We start from the raw sequence: 17,465 nt of genomic DNA on the forward strand, positions 1-17,465 counted from the left end.
ACCTTACTTTATATGCAGTCCCAGCAAATAGAAACAAATAAAGTGCTTTGTGCATTCCTTCACATCCATTTTGATAATTTCAGCAATCTCACTCCAGAAATTTGCTGACATTTGCAAGTCCTTATATTAGTTTCCATTTTTTACATTGAAACAATGATTATTGATAAATTAATAACTAGTTGCAGGCTGCATGAACATGACATGTAGTTACATTTTGAGGGAGGTGCACATCAGGTTATGCCATAAGGTTAAAGAAGGGTTTGCAGTTATGGTGGATGGTCTCTGTCTTGCTTTGCACTTCTTACACATTCTTTAACGTGATATTTTTATGATATTTCAAGCTTTACTGTGTACAGTATGTTTGTGTATTCATCACAGTGGAAACTGAAAAGAAGAATTCAATATACAGAGGACAAGTCGGAATATAAAAAAGTAGCTCTCATAGGTAAGGTGTTTTGAGAACAGCAATCTTGCAATGTTAGCTTTTCCACTAGCTCCCTCTTTTGGAAAGAAGCAGGAGTTGAATCAGTTCTCGCCTAAAACTGCTGACACAGGGAAGCATTGAATGTTGGATGCGTCACTTGCTGTAACTGTAACTGCTTATGACAGTGATTGTATGACCTAAAGTATTGGTTACCTGAAAGGTGATGCTGCTTGGTGCTGACTCTGTTGGTGTTTTGCACAGTGCAACAAAGGTGGAGCATGGCAAACATGGTGAGAATCATCACCACACTCTGAAGCAGCAGGGTCAGCTCAAACTGCTTCCCTATCCTGCAAGAACAAGACCAACCCAACCAAAATCAATCAGGACTTTAGATACAGAGCTCTTATAGAACAGTACATAGTCCGGTAGGATCAGCTGTATTTAAATACAGAGCCTCAAGGCCGACATGACAGGTTAGCACCTTTAAAAGGAATAAAAGAGGAAAGCAAAAGGATAAAAATTATGAGTACAGAACAAATACTTTCTTACCAGAAAAATATACGCAAGATGTTAGCTATGAGCAGCACCAGACAGACTCTGGTGGAGAATCCCTCAGTGTTGCTGCTTTTCTGGATCTCCTGATATTGCGGCACATAAGGCAGGGCTCCCCCAAACACCATTACAAATGATGCCAACCAGGAGAGCAGCGTCCACGAGCCCTCCATGTCCTCCTCCTGGAGAACCACCTCTGCATCCATCACAGCAAGGGAATATTACGAGTGTTCAGGAGGTGGATGAGTAGAAGTAGGAGATCTGACAGACAGCAGGCCACTGTCAGAGAGTCAAAGTAATGGGAGGTCAGCAGCATTATCATTAATGGGCATTATGAGGCGCTCAGAGTCACTAACCAGAGATTAACATTGCCCGAGTGCAATTAAATGCCACATTCTTATATCACACATCACAATTTTCATTTTTATTTCCAGCACAAAATCAGTTAGAGGAGAGTAGCCCATGCACGACAATCAAAACAGCCAAACTTACAGAAAACATGAAGCAATATGCCTTCATATTAGGGCCAAAATGATCTCAGTCAGCTGATACTGGCCTATCAATGCACACATACAATGCAGGCATACATATTGCTTTTAAACTTCTTTATGCAGAACATAATGTTGAAGTAGACAACTGGAATAATTATGTCATTGTTGCATAGTCTGTTACAGTTTCACATATTTGCTGGTCCATTAGTCAAAACAGCTGTTAACTGTTTATATTTTTATATTTTTTTTAAAAAGTACAAAAGGCTCATTATTGTCCAAATACAACTTCTAAATGCTGGCAGTTATCTTATTTTTCTTCTTGTTTTACATCCATTTCCATCAATCAAAATCATTCAATAACACATCTTAGGCAAGCTCTGCTGTTACAGGCAGGCATAGTAGTGATTCCAAACAGAGGTGCAGTAAAGAAAATGTCAATTCTTATTCAGGTTTCCCAACAGCTGCAGAATAAATGGACCCATGACTATCTGAAAATAGTATACTGTACTTTAATTCATTACATAAATATATAGAGTACAGACAAGTAACAAGCAAACTACTTTATTATTATTTAAACTTATTGTCTTTTATAGTGGCCACATATCAGAACAGGGATCACAAGCGGGAGTCAAAGGTCTGGGAATGTACAGCAACAGAGGACATGGACTGCCAGGAGAGGTTAAACAGTCACCGGCTGGTGAAGCTAGGGGCGTTACTAAGGTGACCAATATGGGATGTGTCAGTAACATCCACCATACTGTTTAGATAACAAGTCAAAATGCATATCTGCACCAACTTCTGTCAAACTGCATACACCAGCTTTTCTTTTTATCTTAAATGTTCAGTTAAACATATTCTGTTACCAGGCTGTCTTCATAACAACTTGGTCCTGTAATTCAAAATGTATTCTTAAATTAAATCTTCAAATTAATATTATTATTAACAATGCAAAATGACTACTGTGACTACTTGGCATGATACTTTATTACAAATGGTCAAAGTAGTTCCCTTTTCCCCCAAACAGTGTTACAATACATTTCAGTAAATTTGATTTCATATAGTTCCCTAAAACTACAGTTCCCTATTGTTGTTCCTCAGTAAAAAAACAAACAAATGTATGTTGTGTACATAAAACCATGACCTACACATGCTGAAAAACAGTGAGCAGTGGCATCATTCTTGTGGGTACTTTTGTGTTCCTGTTCTTTCCTGTTGAGTAATCACTGTCTAATATTTTCATTATCAAACCTTAAAAAGAGCTAGCATGAATGCGCTCTTTTGATTGGTGGCCAGGCTCAGCTGACGAATCAGTCAAGCCTGGAAATCCAGTCAGCACTGGGTCAACATACTTTTGTCGTGATAACACAAAAACCTCACCAACAGGTTCTCTTCTTGTAAGACTGCTGCTATTAACCTTTTCTCCTCAACGCAACAGCAGATGCAATGAGTGGAATACCCTATGTACAGCCTGATTATTCATCAGAGGTAATTTATTTGTAATAAGGACATAACGGCTGTAAAAACACCAACATTGCAGAAAGCATTTGAAAGATGTGATGATTAACAATGCAAAGTGAATAAAAACCTGCAGCTGACCTTTAACACATTCCATAAAAAGGTTTCTATGTGTTTTCCAAAGTTAAATATTATTCAGGAAATTTAACAATCCAAGGCGTCTCCAGCTACTTCCCTCTGCCTGCTGTGGAAGTTAACCATCACACGAGAGCAGCCCAAATGTGATGGACTACATCTGATAACACAACAAGCTTTGTTACATAAGCAAAGCATAGCTTCTTTGGGTTGGGCTAACATGCCTGAACTTCCAGACATCAATTTTAGGCTACTGTGCCAGCCTCAGAGTAACAAGACACACAGGCCCAGCATTCGCAGCGTGTGGTTACATTGTTATAAACAGATGAAGGTTTCGCATAAGCCTGTGTAAATAAGAACTTTTAAGGGCAACATTTAAATCACTTGAGAAAATCTACCGTTTTCTATAACAGTATAGCGAGCTCACAACGCGCACAGTGCGCAATGGGGCTGATTCTGTATCGCCCCTTATAAGGATTTTATACCCGTTTAAGTTCCCTAATTTAGGAGTTAACTCAAAACTTCAAGCTTTACTTACCAAGCCTCTTCATTCACTTTCCGCCCGTTTGTAACATAAACAAAACCCGCACACGACTTCTGCGGCGTCAAAACACACCGGGCTCCCCGGCAGCTCCAACTTTCAAATCCCAACTCGTTCAGATGAGGAGAAACGTGCGCGCGCAGGCAGGCGCACATGCACTCGCACGGATACATAGACTTCTATCTTTTGTTTTAGTTAATACAGATTTAACAAAGGCTTTTGTGTGCATGTTTCTATGACCCGGACGCCTAAATGACGCAGACTACTGCACTGAACAAATATCTGCATGTCAGGAGTTTCGTGAGGCTACGTGGGGTAAATAAAATCTACAACCCTGTACTGCCCATTCAAAACTCGCTGTACATTGGAGCAGCTCTCGCGAGATTCTCTGTGCTTTGGAACAGCTGACTGTGCTGTGGGTGTTGTGCGAGATTGCTTACTTCGAGTTGATAGCAAAACAGTCGCTAGATAGCGGTTTGAATTTTTGTGCTGTTTAGGCGCTGATAATCATTTACATCACAACATGGCTGAGACGGACCCCAAATCGGTGCAGGACCTTACCAATGTGGTGAGTCGTGATCGCGAGGCAAGCTAGCTTTAGCCACAGTAGCTTAGCCTTAGCTAGCAAAGCCAATAACAATGCTAACGATAGCAAGCTATCTGAGCTAGAAAATTTTAGCAGTTATGCGGTGTTTCGCTGATTTTGTTTGGTGTGTAAAACTCTAGATTCAAAGGCTGTGTGTATTGAGCTTGTTGTATCCAAACCACAATCCCAGACTTTAGCTCCAGAATGTTATGTAATGGTCAACCGGTCATGTAAATGACATCACCAAATTTCAACGAATAAACTGCACAGAATTATGTAAAAGTTACTTGCAGTACATTTTCTATTCTTATTCACCTGGCACTTATATATAGTAGGTTTCCCTTGTCAGTGTCTGACTACTGAATATCGCGCAGTTTCACACATAGACCTTAAAATGTACAAATTGTATTTTAATGATCCTTTTAGTGTTTCCTATACGACAAAGCCTGCGTAGGCAGTGTTTGAGTGTTGCCATAGAGATGGGGGTCAGCGAGAGACGTTTAGTTTAAGTAAACCTCGCAAACGTTTAAAAACCACCTCCGCTAGTTTGAGTCATTTGTTGTTATGCATTTCCTAGTTTCCTACAGTCGTACTCACATATACAGAAGATGAGGATTAAAGCTTGGCTCTTATGAGAAGGAGATGCAGAATTGGGGTGGGGGGTTGCTGCAGGTGTACAGTGCAGCAGGTGTTACAGTAAATCAAAGATCCATAGTCAAGCTTTTAAGTTGTTGGCATAGAAACAAATTCACCATTGTTAACGCTTTGATTCACAGACCATATGCTTGAAAGTGTTTGTATCTGACAGTGTTATGACTTCACTTTATATCTCCATAAACTTTAACTATTAAGTGGCTCCAGTTTCACAATTTCTGCTCTTTTCCCCTCCACAGGTTCAGACTCTGCTGCAACAGATGCAGGACAAGTTCCAGACCATGTCAGACCAGATCATTGGAAGGAATATCCTAATAATCACCTAAAATGCTAAACATCAGTTGTATTGATTATATGCATCAAAGTTAATAATTGTAGGCTGGATCATTTGTTCCGTGTTAGCTGACTTTGTGATTTCCAGTTGTAATTACCTGCCTTAACTAATTCTCCACTTGATGAAATGAGCACACGTATTGATGACTTGGAAAAAAACATTGCTGACCTGATGACCCAGGCTGGTGTTGAGGAGATCGAGGCAACACCAGAAAAAGCTAAAGAGGGTCAAGGATCATAATGAAGGTAATAAAGTAGTCGACATGTCTAGCTTTGTCAGTTTTCCTGTAAATATATGTTGAATGTAAGCTTTAATAGCGAATGTTTTTTTACATCTGTCCCACAGGTTCCTAAATCACAAGGTGTGAAGTCGGTCCTGTATTCAGGAGCAGCAGACTTTCCATTCTGAAAATGACTAATATTGATTTGGTGTGTCGTTATGTGAAATGCTTTTTTATATATTGTGAAACGGTTATGTAATGACTTGAAAATTTGAACGTTACTTGTAAGCTAGAATAGTGTGACATGCCCTTCAGCACCTCAAGTGCTCATGTGCAGGATTGCAGATTTAGCGTACTAACCTGGAGGTTATTTTCATATACATGTATATCAGTAATTGAAGTCCTTGACACGAAAGCAGACAGTGATGGTTTTGCCCTAGCCTCTGGTGAGGACTAAAACTTGCAGGCTAACAGGTTAGTAGAACCTCCAATCCAATGTCCGCACCAACATGGTGCAGCGAATCTCTAAAGCTAGCAGTGTTTCACAATGAGCACTGTTACAACCATTGTGTGGGATGCATTCCAATCCTGATAGTCTTCTATTAAAGCTATTTAATACACAGCTGTTTGTCATGTATGGTCAATATTTGAAAAGAGGAGTGCACTATGAAGTGAGATTAGTGAGTTATTGGAGTCTGTCAAGCTTAAAGTCAGTTTTCTGTTATGAAAACTGACTTTAAGACAAGTGGCTCTTTTAACCTAAGTCACTATGGTCACTTAACCGGAAGCCATAAGCCGCTCGGCAGCAGGTTATGTTCAGAGTTTCAGTAAAAAAAAAAAAAATCCATATTTTCAGAGTTTTTTCTTTTATTCATAGCATTTTTAAAAAGTGTGATATATACACATGTTGGGGGAATAAGTTTTATATGTCCCAAGTTGTTAAGCTGCACTTTAGTGGAACCACTAAATGTAATCCCCTGACGATGACTTATGTATGTGCATGTTTATTTAAGTGAAGCAAAAAAAAAAAAAAAAAAGTAGAAATGTTACACTTCATTCCATCTCTTTCCTGTTTATCCAGTTCAGATGTGTGTGTGGGGGAGACTGGAGCCTATCCCAACTATTTAGTACAGCGGTGTCAAACTCCAGGCCTCGAGGGCCGGTGTCCTGCAGGTTTTAGATGTGTCCTTGATCCAAAACAGCTGATTTAAATGGCTGAATGACCTCCTCAGCATCTGAAGGTCTCCAGAGGCCTGATAATGAACTAATCATTTGGTTCAAGTGTGTTGACCAATGGTGAGATCTAAAACCTGTAGGACACCGGCCCATGAGGCTGGAGTTGGACACCCCTGATTTAGTACAACTGCAGCTACCAGCATACAGACCCCACACAAAGAGTACTAATGTGAAATTCATTTCACATCAACCTGCTGACAAATGAAAGTGATTTGTGCATCTCCTGTGCATCAGGCACATTTAATGTATCCAGTCTAAAAGACTCAGAACTATTTCTGAGGTGACAGCCCCAAAATCACACTCGGCAATAACATAATAAATTCTAATGTTTACCACTTTATGCACCAAATCCAATTTTTACACCATCTGATAACATCTCAGATTGGAGTAGATGGCACTTGGATCATTTTGTGTGGAACAAAGAGTCCTGATGCATGAAACACCTTTTTACACGATCGCGCACTGAGCTGAAAGCAGAAAGCCAGACTTGAAGGTTGCTAACCGATGTGATGTTTGCCATCTCTGACTGGAGTTTTAGGTTTTGTCAAGTCAGCTAAAGCAAAGAAAGCCTGCCTGTGTTGAATGTTCTCCGTAGCATACCCCTCTGGTGCTGACAGAATTTTTAACAATACAGCCAACTCCGCGGTGCTCTGCATTTTTCTGTAGGTCTTTTTTTTTTTTTTTTTTTTTAAACCAGAGTCGTATTTTCAGATGCAAATTATGTGGAACGTCTCAGTGTTGCATGGTTTTTAAATCTATATTGTTTATAATGTAATGAAATTATAATCAACCTCTTAGGTTAGGACAGTTTGTAAAATGTAAATAATAAAAATGAACAGGAATCGTTTAAACCCTGCATGTTGAAATTTCATCATGAGCACCACAGGGACACCAAGTGTTTTAGAATTAATAAGGAAAATGATACAGGCAAATAAGCATGTGAGCCCATCATGTACAGCGCATAATATTCAGATATATGGAGTGACACGGCACAAAAAGAAGAATCTTCAGTGGATGTCACTGGGCTCAGAAGCACTTCTTGTCATTAAACACTTTGTCATCACATCCACAGATGAAATTATCTACTGAAAACTTTAGTGTACTATGAACTGGAAAATGCAACTTTTACATTAAAAACTACAACATTTAGTCTCATCAGTTCAAGCAGAGGTGACGCAACACGCTGGAAAACACCTGTCATTAAAGTTTGTTTAAATGTATTGCTGCCCTTAAATAAAAATCAGCGCATGCATATATTTTTATTTATTTTTTCCAAAAAGCAAAATCTGTTGTCTTTGTACCATTTTAATTAAATATGGGGTTTAAAGGATTTTTAAGTTACTGCCTTTTTATTTGCATTCTAATCAGCGTTTCCCATTGTTCATTTTAAAGCACTGTGTTTAGAATGAATTGGTCAGACTGGCCATCAGTCTTATACAAACCATCTTTAATGCAAACTGACACCAGCAGAATTATGCATTTGAAACAACACTTCCCCAAAAGTGGTGTTTAAGAACTCGTGACAGCTTCTTTGGCCTGTTACTGCCTGATGGGAACCTTTATTCAGATTAATGCAAACAAAAACATACAAACAGTAAATAACAGCAGTTTTTCCAAAGAAAATGTCGAACAAAAACAAACACCACTAAACAAAAGCACATTAAAGCACAGCTCGATCGTACAACACAGTTATAAGTACAACATGGGCAGTCTTTGAAACTACAATAAATGCAGTATTAAAGTACTGTATGTAAAATTAACAGAGTGGTTTCTGAATTGCAGTTTATGTCACCTTTTGAGACTTGAATAAGTTTTAGGTTAGAACTCAAAGTCTGCCTCTGTCATGTCGATGGCCCAGGCAAACTTCTCCCGTTGGGTTTTATTGTAGATTTTCTCTATAGGTACCTCCATGTTTTTACACCTGAATAGATGCGAAGAATATTAAAAATAAGCCTAAAAGTTTTTATTCAGGTTTAGATCTTTTCACCTAGAAAGAGGTACACAGATGGTAAAGTTGAAACAAACCAACTATTATATCTGAGTCTATGGGGGAAAAATATCAGTACACATCTTGTGTTATATATTTAACAGCTGGTAGTGTTCACTCACCAGGCCACGGATATCCGCGGGTCTAAGTAGTTGAGCTTTGAGGTACCCAGAGCGATCTGTTTGTTCTCTTCTCTGTCGGTTGCCTGGACCTCCAGCTTCAGCAGCTGCTCTTCACAACGCTTCACTGCTGCCTTTTTCCGCTCCACCAACCTGACAGAGAAGAGCCAGTCATCACTGGTACAGATATGTGTGGATGGAAGAACCTTTTTGTATCACTTTCACAGTGTAACAATTAAAGAGGAGTTTGTGTAAATATTTAAAAGTAGTAGAAAAGACCTGAAAACAAACACCATTTTTACTGGGGGGGAAAAACAAATCTGATGTTGTCATTGCAAACGCATACAAAGCTGTTCAGCGCCATCCTATTTACCCTGTGATGAAAAACTTAGATATCATGAAACCATTCACTGCCCAAGGGTCATTCGAATGAATGAATGAATGATATTCTAAAAATGGGAGGCACACAAGAAAAAGGAAAAAACAATGACATAACTCCAGCAGTGCACCGAGGATTGCACAGCAACCATTTTAAACCCTTTATCTTGATCTCGGCTACACACCTGTAAAGTTGCATGCTCGTGTTTTTTTTGGTTGTATTAAAAAAAAAAAAAAAAAAAAAGTTCAGGACAAAGATATCAGGTATCTGCCAAAATGGTTAAAGCTACTTTGTGGTAGCCCTCACTCCAACGCATGGACAGGACAAAATGTTGCTAAAGCTTTCTCTTTTGTCCTGCGCCGCATCACTACTGGACACTCACGCTTGCAACTTTGGGTCAGAATTCCCCTTCGTCTTGGCCTCCTTCTTGGCTTGTTTCAGCTCCGTCTTGGCTAAGGCCAGCTGCTCCTTCCTGGCATCAATCTGGGTGGAGCACATATGGATACAAGCTCTCACACAGGCACCACATTTAAATTCAAAATGTGACAGAACAGGCTGTGAATCCACTGTCACTTGAATTCTCATCTGTTCTTTAGTCAATTAACAATGAGAAGAATACAAAAAGTATAATGCTGACCTTTCTAATCTAATTTAAATTACGGTGTCCAATAAAATATAAACTGTCAAATAACTTTAAATCAAGCTGCCCTTACCTTGGCCTGAAGGTTAGCCATGGATTGCTCAAAGGTCTTTGGCGGCGCCCGCTGGTGGTTACACAGAATAGCAACTGCTCTGTTAGCTCGATTGTAGGACAGCAGTTTCTCTGCCACATTGTCAGACTCTGAGGAGGAACAAAAAAAAAAAAGAAAAAAAAAAGAGTAATTTGTATTTAAACAAGGAAAAAAGTGAGAACAGATATTAAACCTGAATTATGCACAGAAACTATTAAAGAGAAAATCACGCTGACACGCCTAATGCCATTACCTCACACAGCGACAAAATATCAAGCTTCAAGTCACATTCATATAATTACATTCTCCTATTTCATTTATACACATGTGTATTAACTTCATCTGTTCCTCCCGTGGTTCACACAACACTGCATGTCAGCCTGCGTATTGGCTCTCAGTGGCAAGCCAGAAATGAGACGAGTATGACACTTCTATCTCTGAAAGGAAAAAATCATGGCCGAGGCAGCCAATGGGACTCTGATAAGAGTGAGGACGAGATGCACGGCTCTGGGTTTAGCGATAATGTACTCCTGTCATAGCTGAGAAACCTGACCGACATCAGGATACCTTGAACTAAGCCGGCTAAATATAAAAGAGGGTCATCGCAGTGTTTTCACTGGACCCTGTGACACAATGAGCTGAACTGATGGCAAGTTACATTATTAACCCCCCTGAACCAGCACCTGAGGAACACGAGCCACTGCTTTAAATGCTCATGTGTGGTGCAGAGCATTTAAAGTCAATTTAGACTGTTACAGTGCAGCGAGCAGGTGTGACTGACTGTTTGTGAGCTCCTTAAGCTGCTGCTGCAGAGTGATGGAGGCGTTGTATGTCCTGAAGACTTTTGCAGTCAGACCGGGCATTAGAGAACTCAGATGTTTGTTCAGAACGTTGGTCTGCAACGAGAAACAGGAAAGAAAACCACATTAGTCCAACTAAATCAACACATGCCATCTACCACTAGGTGGCACTGTGGTAATGTGCCACTGCGGTGGCAAAGAATCTCCACCTTACAAATAAATCAAAATAGAATCTCTGACTTCATTATCATCATCCATTAGATCAGGGAGATTAAAACAGATCATAATACTACGTCTCACTGACATTTCTGTAGGTGTTAGAACAAGTTAAAGTTGTATATAGTTAGTTTACATATCCATTAACAGCTGAGAAATGACAGCAGTCTTTACAAAACAGATGAAACAGAGTTAACAGTGTGAGAGGACACTCACTGGTGTTAAAGCAAAAAACAAAAACCATATGCTCATGCACACACGCCAGTTTCAGGTGCAAATATAGACTTGATGAGGAAGGCGTCACATGCATTTTGAATATGGATGAAAGCATTCAGATGTGAAGCAGAAGTAATTCTGATAAAGTCTACAATAATGATGCTGGTTTAATCATCAGGATCTACTGGGGCCACAGACCTGTATCACTGTAAGCTGAGTGGGTGTTTTTCCGTGTGTGTGTGTGTGTGTGTGTGTGTGTGTGTGTGTGTGTGTGTGTGTGTGTGTGTGTGTGTGTGTATATATATATATATATATATATATATATATATATATATATATATATATATATATATATATATATATATATATATATATAGTGTACGTGTGCATGCATGTGCTGGAGCACGAGCACGCAGATAGAAGCATCTGCTGCTGCGGCTGCCTTGCTAATGAGCTACCTAACTCTGGCGCTACGATGCTAATGAAGGAGTTTGCAAGTCTATGGGGCGAGTACGATACCTCTCACACCCCCAACTCCCTCGGCATGGTGCGCTGTGTGTGTGCACAATTTGTGTGTGTATGTGTGTGTCATCCATGTTGTCTCCTAAGGCATTATTAAAATGCGTCATTACCACAGTTCTAATTTCCTATCTATAATACAGGATGCAACATACTGGTCTTTCTCATTAACATACTGCTATCCAATTTATTGTGATGGCTACTAATGCCAGGGAAATATTGACTGTTGCCTTTCTACACTGCCTATGATGAGGTGCTTTTCATTTCTCACTGGGTCTAATTTGAGTGCATCGGTCTCTCGGCCAAAAAACAAAACAGGTTCCTATAGATGGGTAAATGATACAAAAGAGTGGAGGGAAAATGTACCGAATAAAGGAGCTCGTAAGGACTATAACACACTGCTGGTTGTAATTTAATTCATTTCTGTAAGATGTAGTTATTACAGCTAACCTGAACGATGTGGAGTTCAGTAAAGAGGCTTCCAGAGAAGCTGAAAATACCTGCAATTTCAAAGTAGATCAGACATCCAGACCTTAACATAATGTCTGTCTATATGTGTGTTTATCTGTGTGTACGTGTGCATGCTCATAAAACCCACAATCACCTTAGCGAGACATTCTGCAATCATATTGATGAGCATCAACTCTCCTCATCTTTCTCTAAAATGTTATTCACTGAGACATTCACGACACTGAATGCTTAGAGATACATGAAATCTCACGCCCTACAAAGCAGCATCATAATAGGGAGTAGGCCAATGACAAAACCCCAAACACTCATCCTGGTCTCCTTCAGAAGCTTCACCCTTCACAAAATTAACAATGATTCCTACAAGTGAATACATTTATAAAGATACTGAAATAAAGTATTTAAATTCATCTGCCCAGGATGTTTTATCCTATTTGAGACTCTAGCTTCTTTCACCGGCTAGTCATCCATCAAAATGTGCAGCTTTTAAACAAAATCTCCAAATAATGAAATAATGAATGTGCTTTGTGACCCACGACCATTGTGCAAATCTCAAAGGTTCATCAAGAAAAACAGCTGGTGGTGCAATTTCTATGGTCTGGTGCCATTAAGCTAAGAGAGATCAACACGGAGAACAAATCTAACAAAGTAAGAAACACAGTGAAAATATGGCAGGAATGTTAGCATGATTCGAGGAACATTACATGTGAGCACTTTACTCACTCTCACACACACACACACGTTCAGCTACAGTATCTTAGTGAGGACCCTCATTGACATAATGGTTTCCCTAGCCCAGGGGTCTGCAACCTTTAATATCCAAAGAGCCACTTGGACCCGGTTTCCACGCAAAAGAAAACTCTGGGAGCCACAAATACTTTTTGACATCTAAAATGAAGATAACACTGTATATATTGTTTTTTTACCTTTATGCTTTCTGTGAACAGCTAAGGTGTGCTGCTTATGAAATCCATCCATAAAATTACATTTTATTTATGTAATTAACACATTTTGAAGTCTTAAAGAAATATAACAAAAATGAAATACATTCAGTTGAAGGTCTCTTAAATGAATTTAAAAGCTGAACTTAAATGATCCATGTAGCAAAGAAAAACTGTTGTGAGCCGCCACCCTTATATCGCCTTTGGGCTTTTGGAACGTAGCGGAGCCTTGACCTGAATTTTAAAAAAAATAATTGGAAAAAAAATAACTGTGCTACAAAAAAAATGAAAAATAGATATTTGCAAAATTCTGCATAAATACTTATTTTACCTGGTTAATGTGTGTGGCGGGGCGTGGTCTGCAGTGCCGCTGCAGGGGAGTCGGACGCACCTGAGCGGCACCCGCAATCACGCCTCGCCGCCTTAAAGTCTGTGCTCTCTCTGCTGTTGTGTTGTCGGGCTGTGAGCTGAAAAGCTACAGCCGGCTGTATGCGTACAGCAACCGTGTGTGAAAAGTGCTCAATAAAGAGATGCTGAAAAGCATGCTCATGCAAACATCGTCGGGTCTGCCGTGATATGAGACTTCTGGTCCCGAACCTCTGCGCACAGCGTCTGCAATTCGGGGCTTTCATCTTTACGCAGGACTGTAAGCTGTCATCTGTCAGGCGGGAGCGGTGTTTGTTTTTAACATAGTTCACGGTGGAGAACAGCTGCTGACATAATGTGGATCCAGATCCATAATTGGCCTACCTGGGGTTGAAAGTCTCGATAAATGCACGGCGTTTTGGCGGGTATACCAGCTTCCGCGAGTGTACCCAAAATATTTCATAGTTCAGCAACACTGATCAATCTAATAAACTTAAACCTGCTCCATCCTCCCTATTCTGGTATTTTAAAGAGTACTTAGCAGAAATATTAAGCAACCTAACTAACAGGGTTGCAAACTCAAAAAAAAAAAAAAAAAAAAAAAAAAAAAAAAAAAAAAAAATAGGGAACCACCCCCCACCCTCCACCTCATGATGCTTAATCGATGTAATCAACTTTAATTTGATGCAGGGTGAAAAAAAAATGCACAGAAATAAATTATTTTTCAAGAATAATTAAATAGATTCAACATCTTTCTTCTACAGAACTGCAGACTGCACAGATGGTACCTTCCCAAAGGAAAAAGTACTATAGCTTACTAGGGTATATTAGACTTAACAGTTACTATATACAGTAATGGACTTCTATACATTTTACATCAGATTAAAACTTTGGGTGTAAGATTCAGATAATTATTTATTAAAAGCGAGACATTTTGAATGAGAATAAGAAAGGAAAGTACGTCTTTGTGCCCCCTTTTCCCTGTTCATGCCCTATCGGCCCCCCTGGCTAAACTTTGCTAGATCCGCCCCTGCACAGTTACCAGCCGTCAGCTACGTAGAAAAGGATCCTGGTGTAGAAAGTAATATTAAATACATTCTAACAACAGCTTATCAAGCTTAAACGTGCTGCTGTTGTTCAGCCGCTGGTTTCCTCTTTCTGGTGCAAAGTGGGCCAAAAACAAACAAGAGAGACGGACTCGCAACAGAAAAGCCGATCAGCTGATCATTGATCAGTTTTACGATTGAAGTAGGAGCAGGAGAGGGAGAGAGAGAGGCAGTCGCTCCATATATCGGTTGTTAAGCTTAACATGGGAACGCTTTACAAACATTCAGAGATGAACTTACACACTTGCTTTACTTCTCTCTGGGATAACTTCCTCGGAGATGAAATGCTGGTTTGGTAGCGAGGCTCCAAATACACACAGCCGCTCAATCACATGACGCACACTGCTCCGACGTGCTACGGTTATGAGCTGAGTTACGCCATGTCGCAAGTTTTCTGAGGTCCTTTTTTGATATTTAATGGATTGGATTACATTTTTTATTTCCCTCCGATATCCGATCCAGTAATTTAGGTCAGTATCGGACCGATACCGATACGTAATATCGGATCGGTCCATCTCTACTAAATACTAATAATTGATTTTCCCAAACCACCCAGAGCCGCAGTATAAGGACTAAAGAGCCGCAGGTTGCCGACCCCTGCCCTAGCCCCTTACCCTAAACCTAACCATAACCTAATTGTAACCCTGACACTAAAACCCCATTTTGAGCCTCAAAAACGCCTTTAAATGCCTTCAAAAAATGTGAGGACCGGGTTGTGTGTCCTCACAAGTGACTGCTGGTTCTCACAAGTATAGTAGAATGCAGATTTCGGTCCTCACAAAGATAGCTAGACAGGAACACACACACACACACACACACACACACACACACACACACACTTCTTGAAATTCATCATGTTTTCATTTCATTGCTTGTTTTCGCTCTTTCACTGATGTTTAACTTATAAGCCTCGTCTCCTGATTTCTTTCCTCCAGTCTGTGTAGCTGAGAGCAGATGTAGAAAAATAAACTTTCTGCTTTTCTAAAATTGAAAAAGCAGATAAAAACAAGTTTAAATGGTGTCAGCAGGCATCAACCAAGGCACAAAAAAAGTACATGTTGTTACCACGATCTGCACCATTTCTGCGATAGAAATCTTTTCACTCAGCCGTCTACCGCGGCATTCAAAACAAACACTTTTACCTCGCCATGCAGCTGAACTACATAACATTAACTAGCTTGTTTTGGGGACGCTGACAACTCAGCACTCCTGAGTGTGCGAGGCTGTGTTTGAGAATACATCATTTAATCGACAAATGCAGCAGTTTCAATGCTCTTATTCTGCCCTTTTGTTTAGGCTGTGTGTTATATAGAGGAAGAAAACTCGTGCTGTTAGGATATTATCAGTGTTGCAATAATGAACACCAAACTTATGAGCCAAGCTAATTTGGGTATATGTCAGAATCTGTGCCTTTCTCATTTAGCACTCAGGTCTCCATTTATGTCTCATCCCAGCATCCTCAACCCCCCCCCCCCCCCCCCCCCCCCCACCTCCATCCCCACTCTCCCTTTCTTCTCAGCTGCCTGCCTGTCACCTCTCCCAGTTGCCCTCCCACCACCTTCCCCATCCTTTTTTCGACCCATCATCCACCCTCTCTACTAAACCACCCCTCGACTGGACCATTTGGCACTTTTCTACCGCTTCATCTACTACTACTACACCTCTTCTGCCTCTGCTCTCTCAGTGTCCTGGCCTTTCCAGGTGTCAATCAGGCCTGCCCTCTGCAGCCATTACCATTCCACTTCCAACAGACACTGACATTTCCTGACACACACGGGAGGACAGAGAGCAGAAGCACTGTACTCCCTCCTTCAATTGCTCCATCTTTCTCATCTCTTCCTCACATTCCTGTCCTGTGTTGCAACTTCCTTCTCCTGCCTGTCAGTCTTAATATGCCAAACACGTGACTGGCTCTCTAATCTTCCACATTTTAATCTGCATTTTCTTCTGTATGATGTATACAACACTGTTACTCTGAACATATCGCAAAGTCAGGTATTTTTCAAAAATCCAACTAAGGTCACTGTCCTGTCGTCGTAGATGCTGCAGATACAGAGTCAGGACATTATAGGTTATTGTCTCAAACATATGAGTGAGGTAGTTTTAGAGAAAGCCCAATATTCCCCAGTGCTGAACTCACCATGTGTACAAGCAGAGCACTCTGTGAGGCCTTGCTGTCTGCCTGAAGCTAGAGGAAAAGGTTCACAGGATGCCACATTTTGATGTGTGGAAACTCATCCGCCCAACATGTTCACTCTCGACTTTCACGCGCACAGTTTCATTTTTATCTGCCAGGGTCCATCCCCTCTCCCTTTTGAAACTCCCTTTCTGCTTTCAGTCTCCCCCCTGCTTCCAATATTCGAGCCCTTCTCTGCACCTCCCGTTTCCTTACTTTAGCCCTTTCATCTCTCCACACCAACGGCTCATCCTCATTCAATCTCATCTCTTACACCTCACAATTTAGTCCCTACTTTTCCCCTCACTGCAGCTTTCTGTCCCTAGAAAATATAAAAAGTGTAATTCTATTTTGCTTCCACCATCTTTTCTTCAAATATTACACACCTCAGGGTTTTTTCCTCACCCTTTTTAAACAACCTCGTACTCAAATCAAACCAACTGTTTGCTTTTGACACCAAAATTTGTGTAGCAGCTGAAAACGTGAACAAAACAAAAGCTCCCAAAATCGTCTGTGTTGTGACACATTATTAATAATGATCATATAAAAGGTGCGACATGTTAGAGGAGATGCATGCTGAGACAGACTCACATTTAGGCGGTCAAAGAGTTCGTCTCCGGGCTGTTTATTCTCCAGAAAAAGTTTAAGATTCTTAAACACCTGAAAAGAGATGCAGGTAAACATCAACATATACAGATAGAAATAATAACTTTTAATACATCTGCACAGGAGCTGCACTAGATTTTTCTTGGGTTTATGTTTCATTGGTCGATTTTGGCTGAAAAAAACTGATGAAATTTTAAAAGGCGCAAA

The 17,465-nt window shown here is 40.3% G+C and overlaps 3 protein-coding genes across 14 annotated transcripts in view; 1 reads left to right on the top strand and 2 right to left on the bottom strand.

Moving 5' to 3' along the window:
* The window catches only part of si:dkey-246g23.2 (PQ-loop repeat-containing protein 1), a 54,691-nt gene extending 50,771 nt beyond the window's left edge, over window positions 1–3,920 (bottom strand). The window contains exons 1-3 of one of the 3 annotated variants that reach the window (XM_005471141.4): window positions 3,596–3,912; window positions 974–1,255; window positions 638–771 (exon numbers count right to left, since the gene is read on the bottom strand). In XM_005471141.4, coding sequence (XP_005471198.1) covers window positions 638–771; window positions 974–1,182 — 343 coding nt within the window. In that variant the 5' untranslated portion in view covers window positions 1,183–1,255; window positions 3,596–3,912. Of the gene's footprint in view, window positions 1–637; window positions 772–973; window positions 1,256–3,595 lie in introns of all 3 variants that reach the window. The other 2 variants (XM_025909333.1, XM_025909332.1) reach the window with 2 other exon arrangements.
* A 52-nt stretch (window positions 3,921–3,972) lies between these two features.
* On the top strand, window positions 3,973–7,133 carry hsbp1b (heat shock factor binding protein 1b). Its single transcript, XM_003447054.5, has 4 exons — window positions 3,973–4,166; window positions 5,078–5,144; window positions 5,291–5,417; window positions 5,518–7,133. The coding sequence occupies exons 1-3, from the start codon at window positions 4,122–4,124 to the stop codon at window positions 5,410–5,412; spliced, it is 234 nt and encodes a 77-aa protein (XP_003447102.1). The 5' UTR covers window positions 3,973–4,121; the 3' UTR covers window positions 5,413–5,417; window positions 5,518–7,133.
* A 925-nt stretch (window positions 7,134–8,058) lies between these two features.
* The window catches only part of zgc:173742 (DNA topoisomerase 1), a 33,984-nt gene continuing 24,577 nt past the window's right edge, over window positions 8,059–17,465 (bottom strand). For 9 of the 10 annotated variants that reach the window (XM_025909328.1, XM_025909330.1, XM_013272520.3 and 6 more), the window contains exons 15-20: window positions 17,244–17,312; window positions 10,626–10,740; window positions 9,827–9,954; window positions 9,496–9,596; window positions 8,738–8,887; window positions 8,166–8,549 (exon numbers count right to left, since the gene is read on the bottom strand). In XM_025909328.1, the coding sequence (XP_025765113.1) occupies window positions 8,447–8,549; window positions 8,738–8,887; window positions 9,496–9,596; window positions 9,827–9,954; window positions 10,626–10,740; window positions 17,244–17,312 (666 nt within the window). In that variant the 3' untranslated portion in view covers window positions 8,166–8,446. Of the gene's footprint in view, window positions 8,550–8,737; window positions 8,888–9,495; window positions 9,597–9,826; window positions 9,955–10,625; window positions 10,741–17,243; window positions 17,313–17,465 lie in introns of all 10 variants that reach the window. The other variant, XM_013272518.3, reaches the window with a different exon arrangement.

The sequence above is a fragment of the Oreochromis niloticus genome, linkage group LG7 (genome assembly GCF_001858045.2).
Source record: "Oreochromis niloticus isolate F11D_XX linkage group LG7, O_niloticus_UMD_NMBU, whole genome shotgun sequence".
Classification (NCBI taxonomy): domain Eukaryota; kingdom Metazoa; phylum Chordata; class Actinopteri; order Cichliformes; family Cichlidae; genus Oreochromis; species Oreochromis niloticus.

Excerpts from the sequence above, each read along its gene's own strand:
- hsbp1b (XM_003447054.5), top strand. The coding sequence starts at position 4,122 with ATGGCTGAGACGGACCCCAAATCGGTGCAGGACCTTACCAATGTG. Across the intron at positions 4,167-5,077 it reads TGCAGGACCTTACCAATGTG|GTTCAGACTCTGCTGCAACA; the intron begins GTGAGTCGTGAT and ends TCCCCTCCACAG. Across the intron at positions 5,145-5,290 it reads AGACCAGATCATTGGAAGGA|TTGATGAAATGAGCACACGT; the intron begins ATATCCTAATAA and ends CTAATTCTCCAC.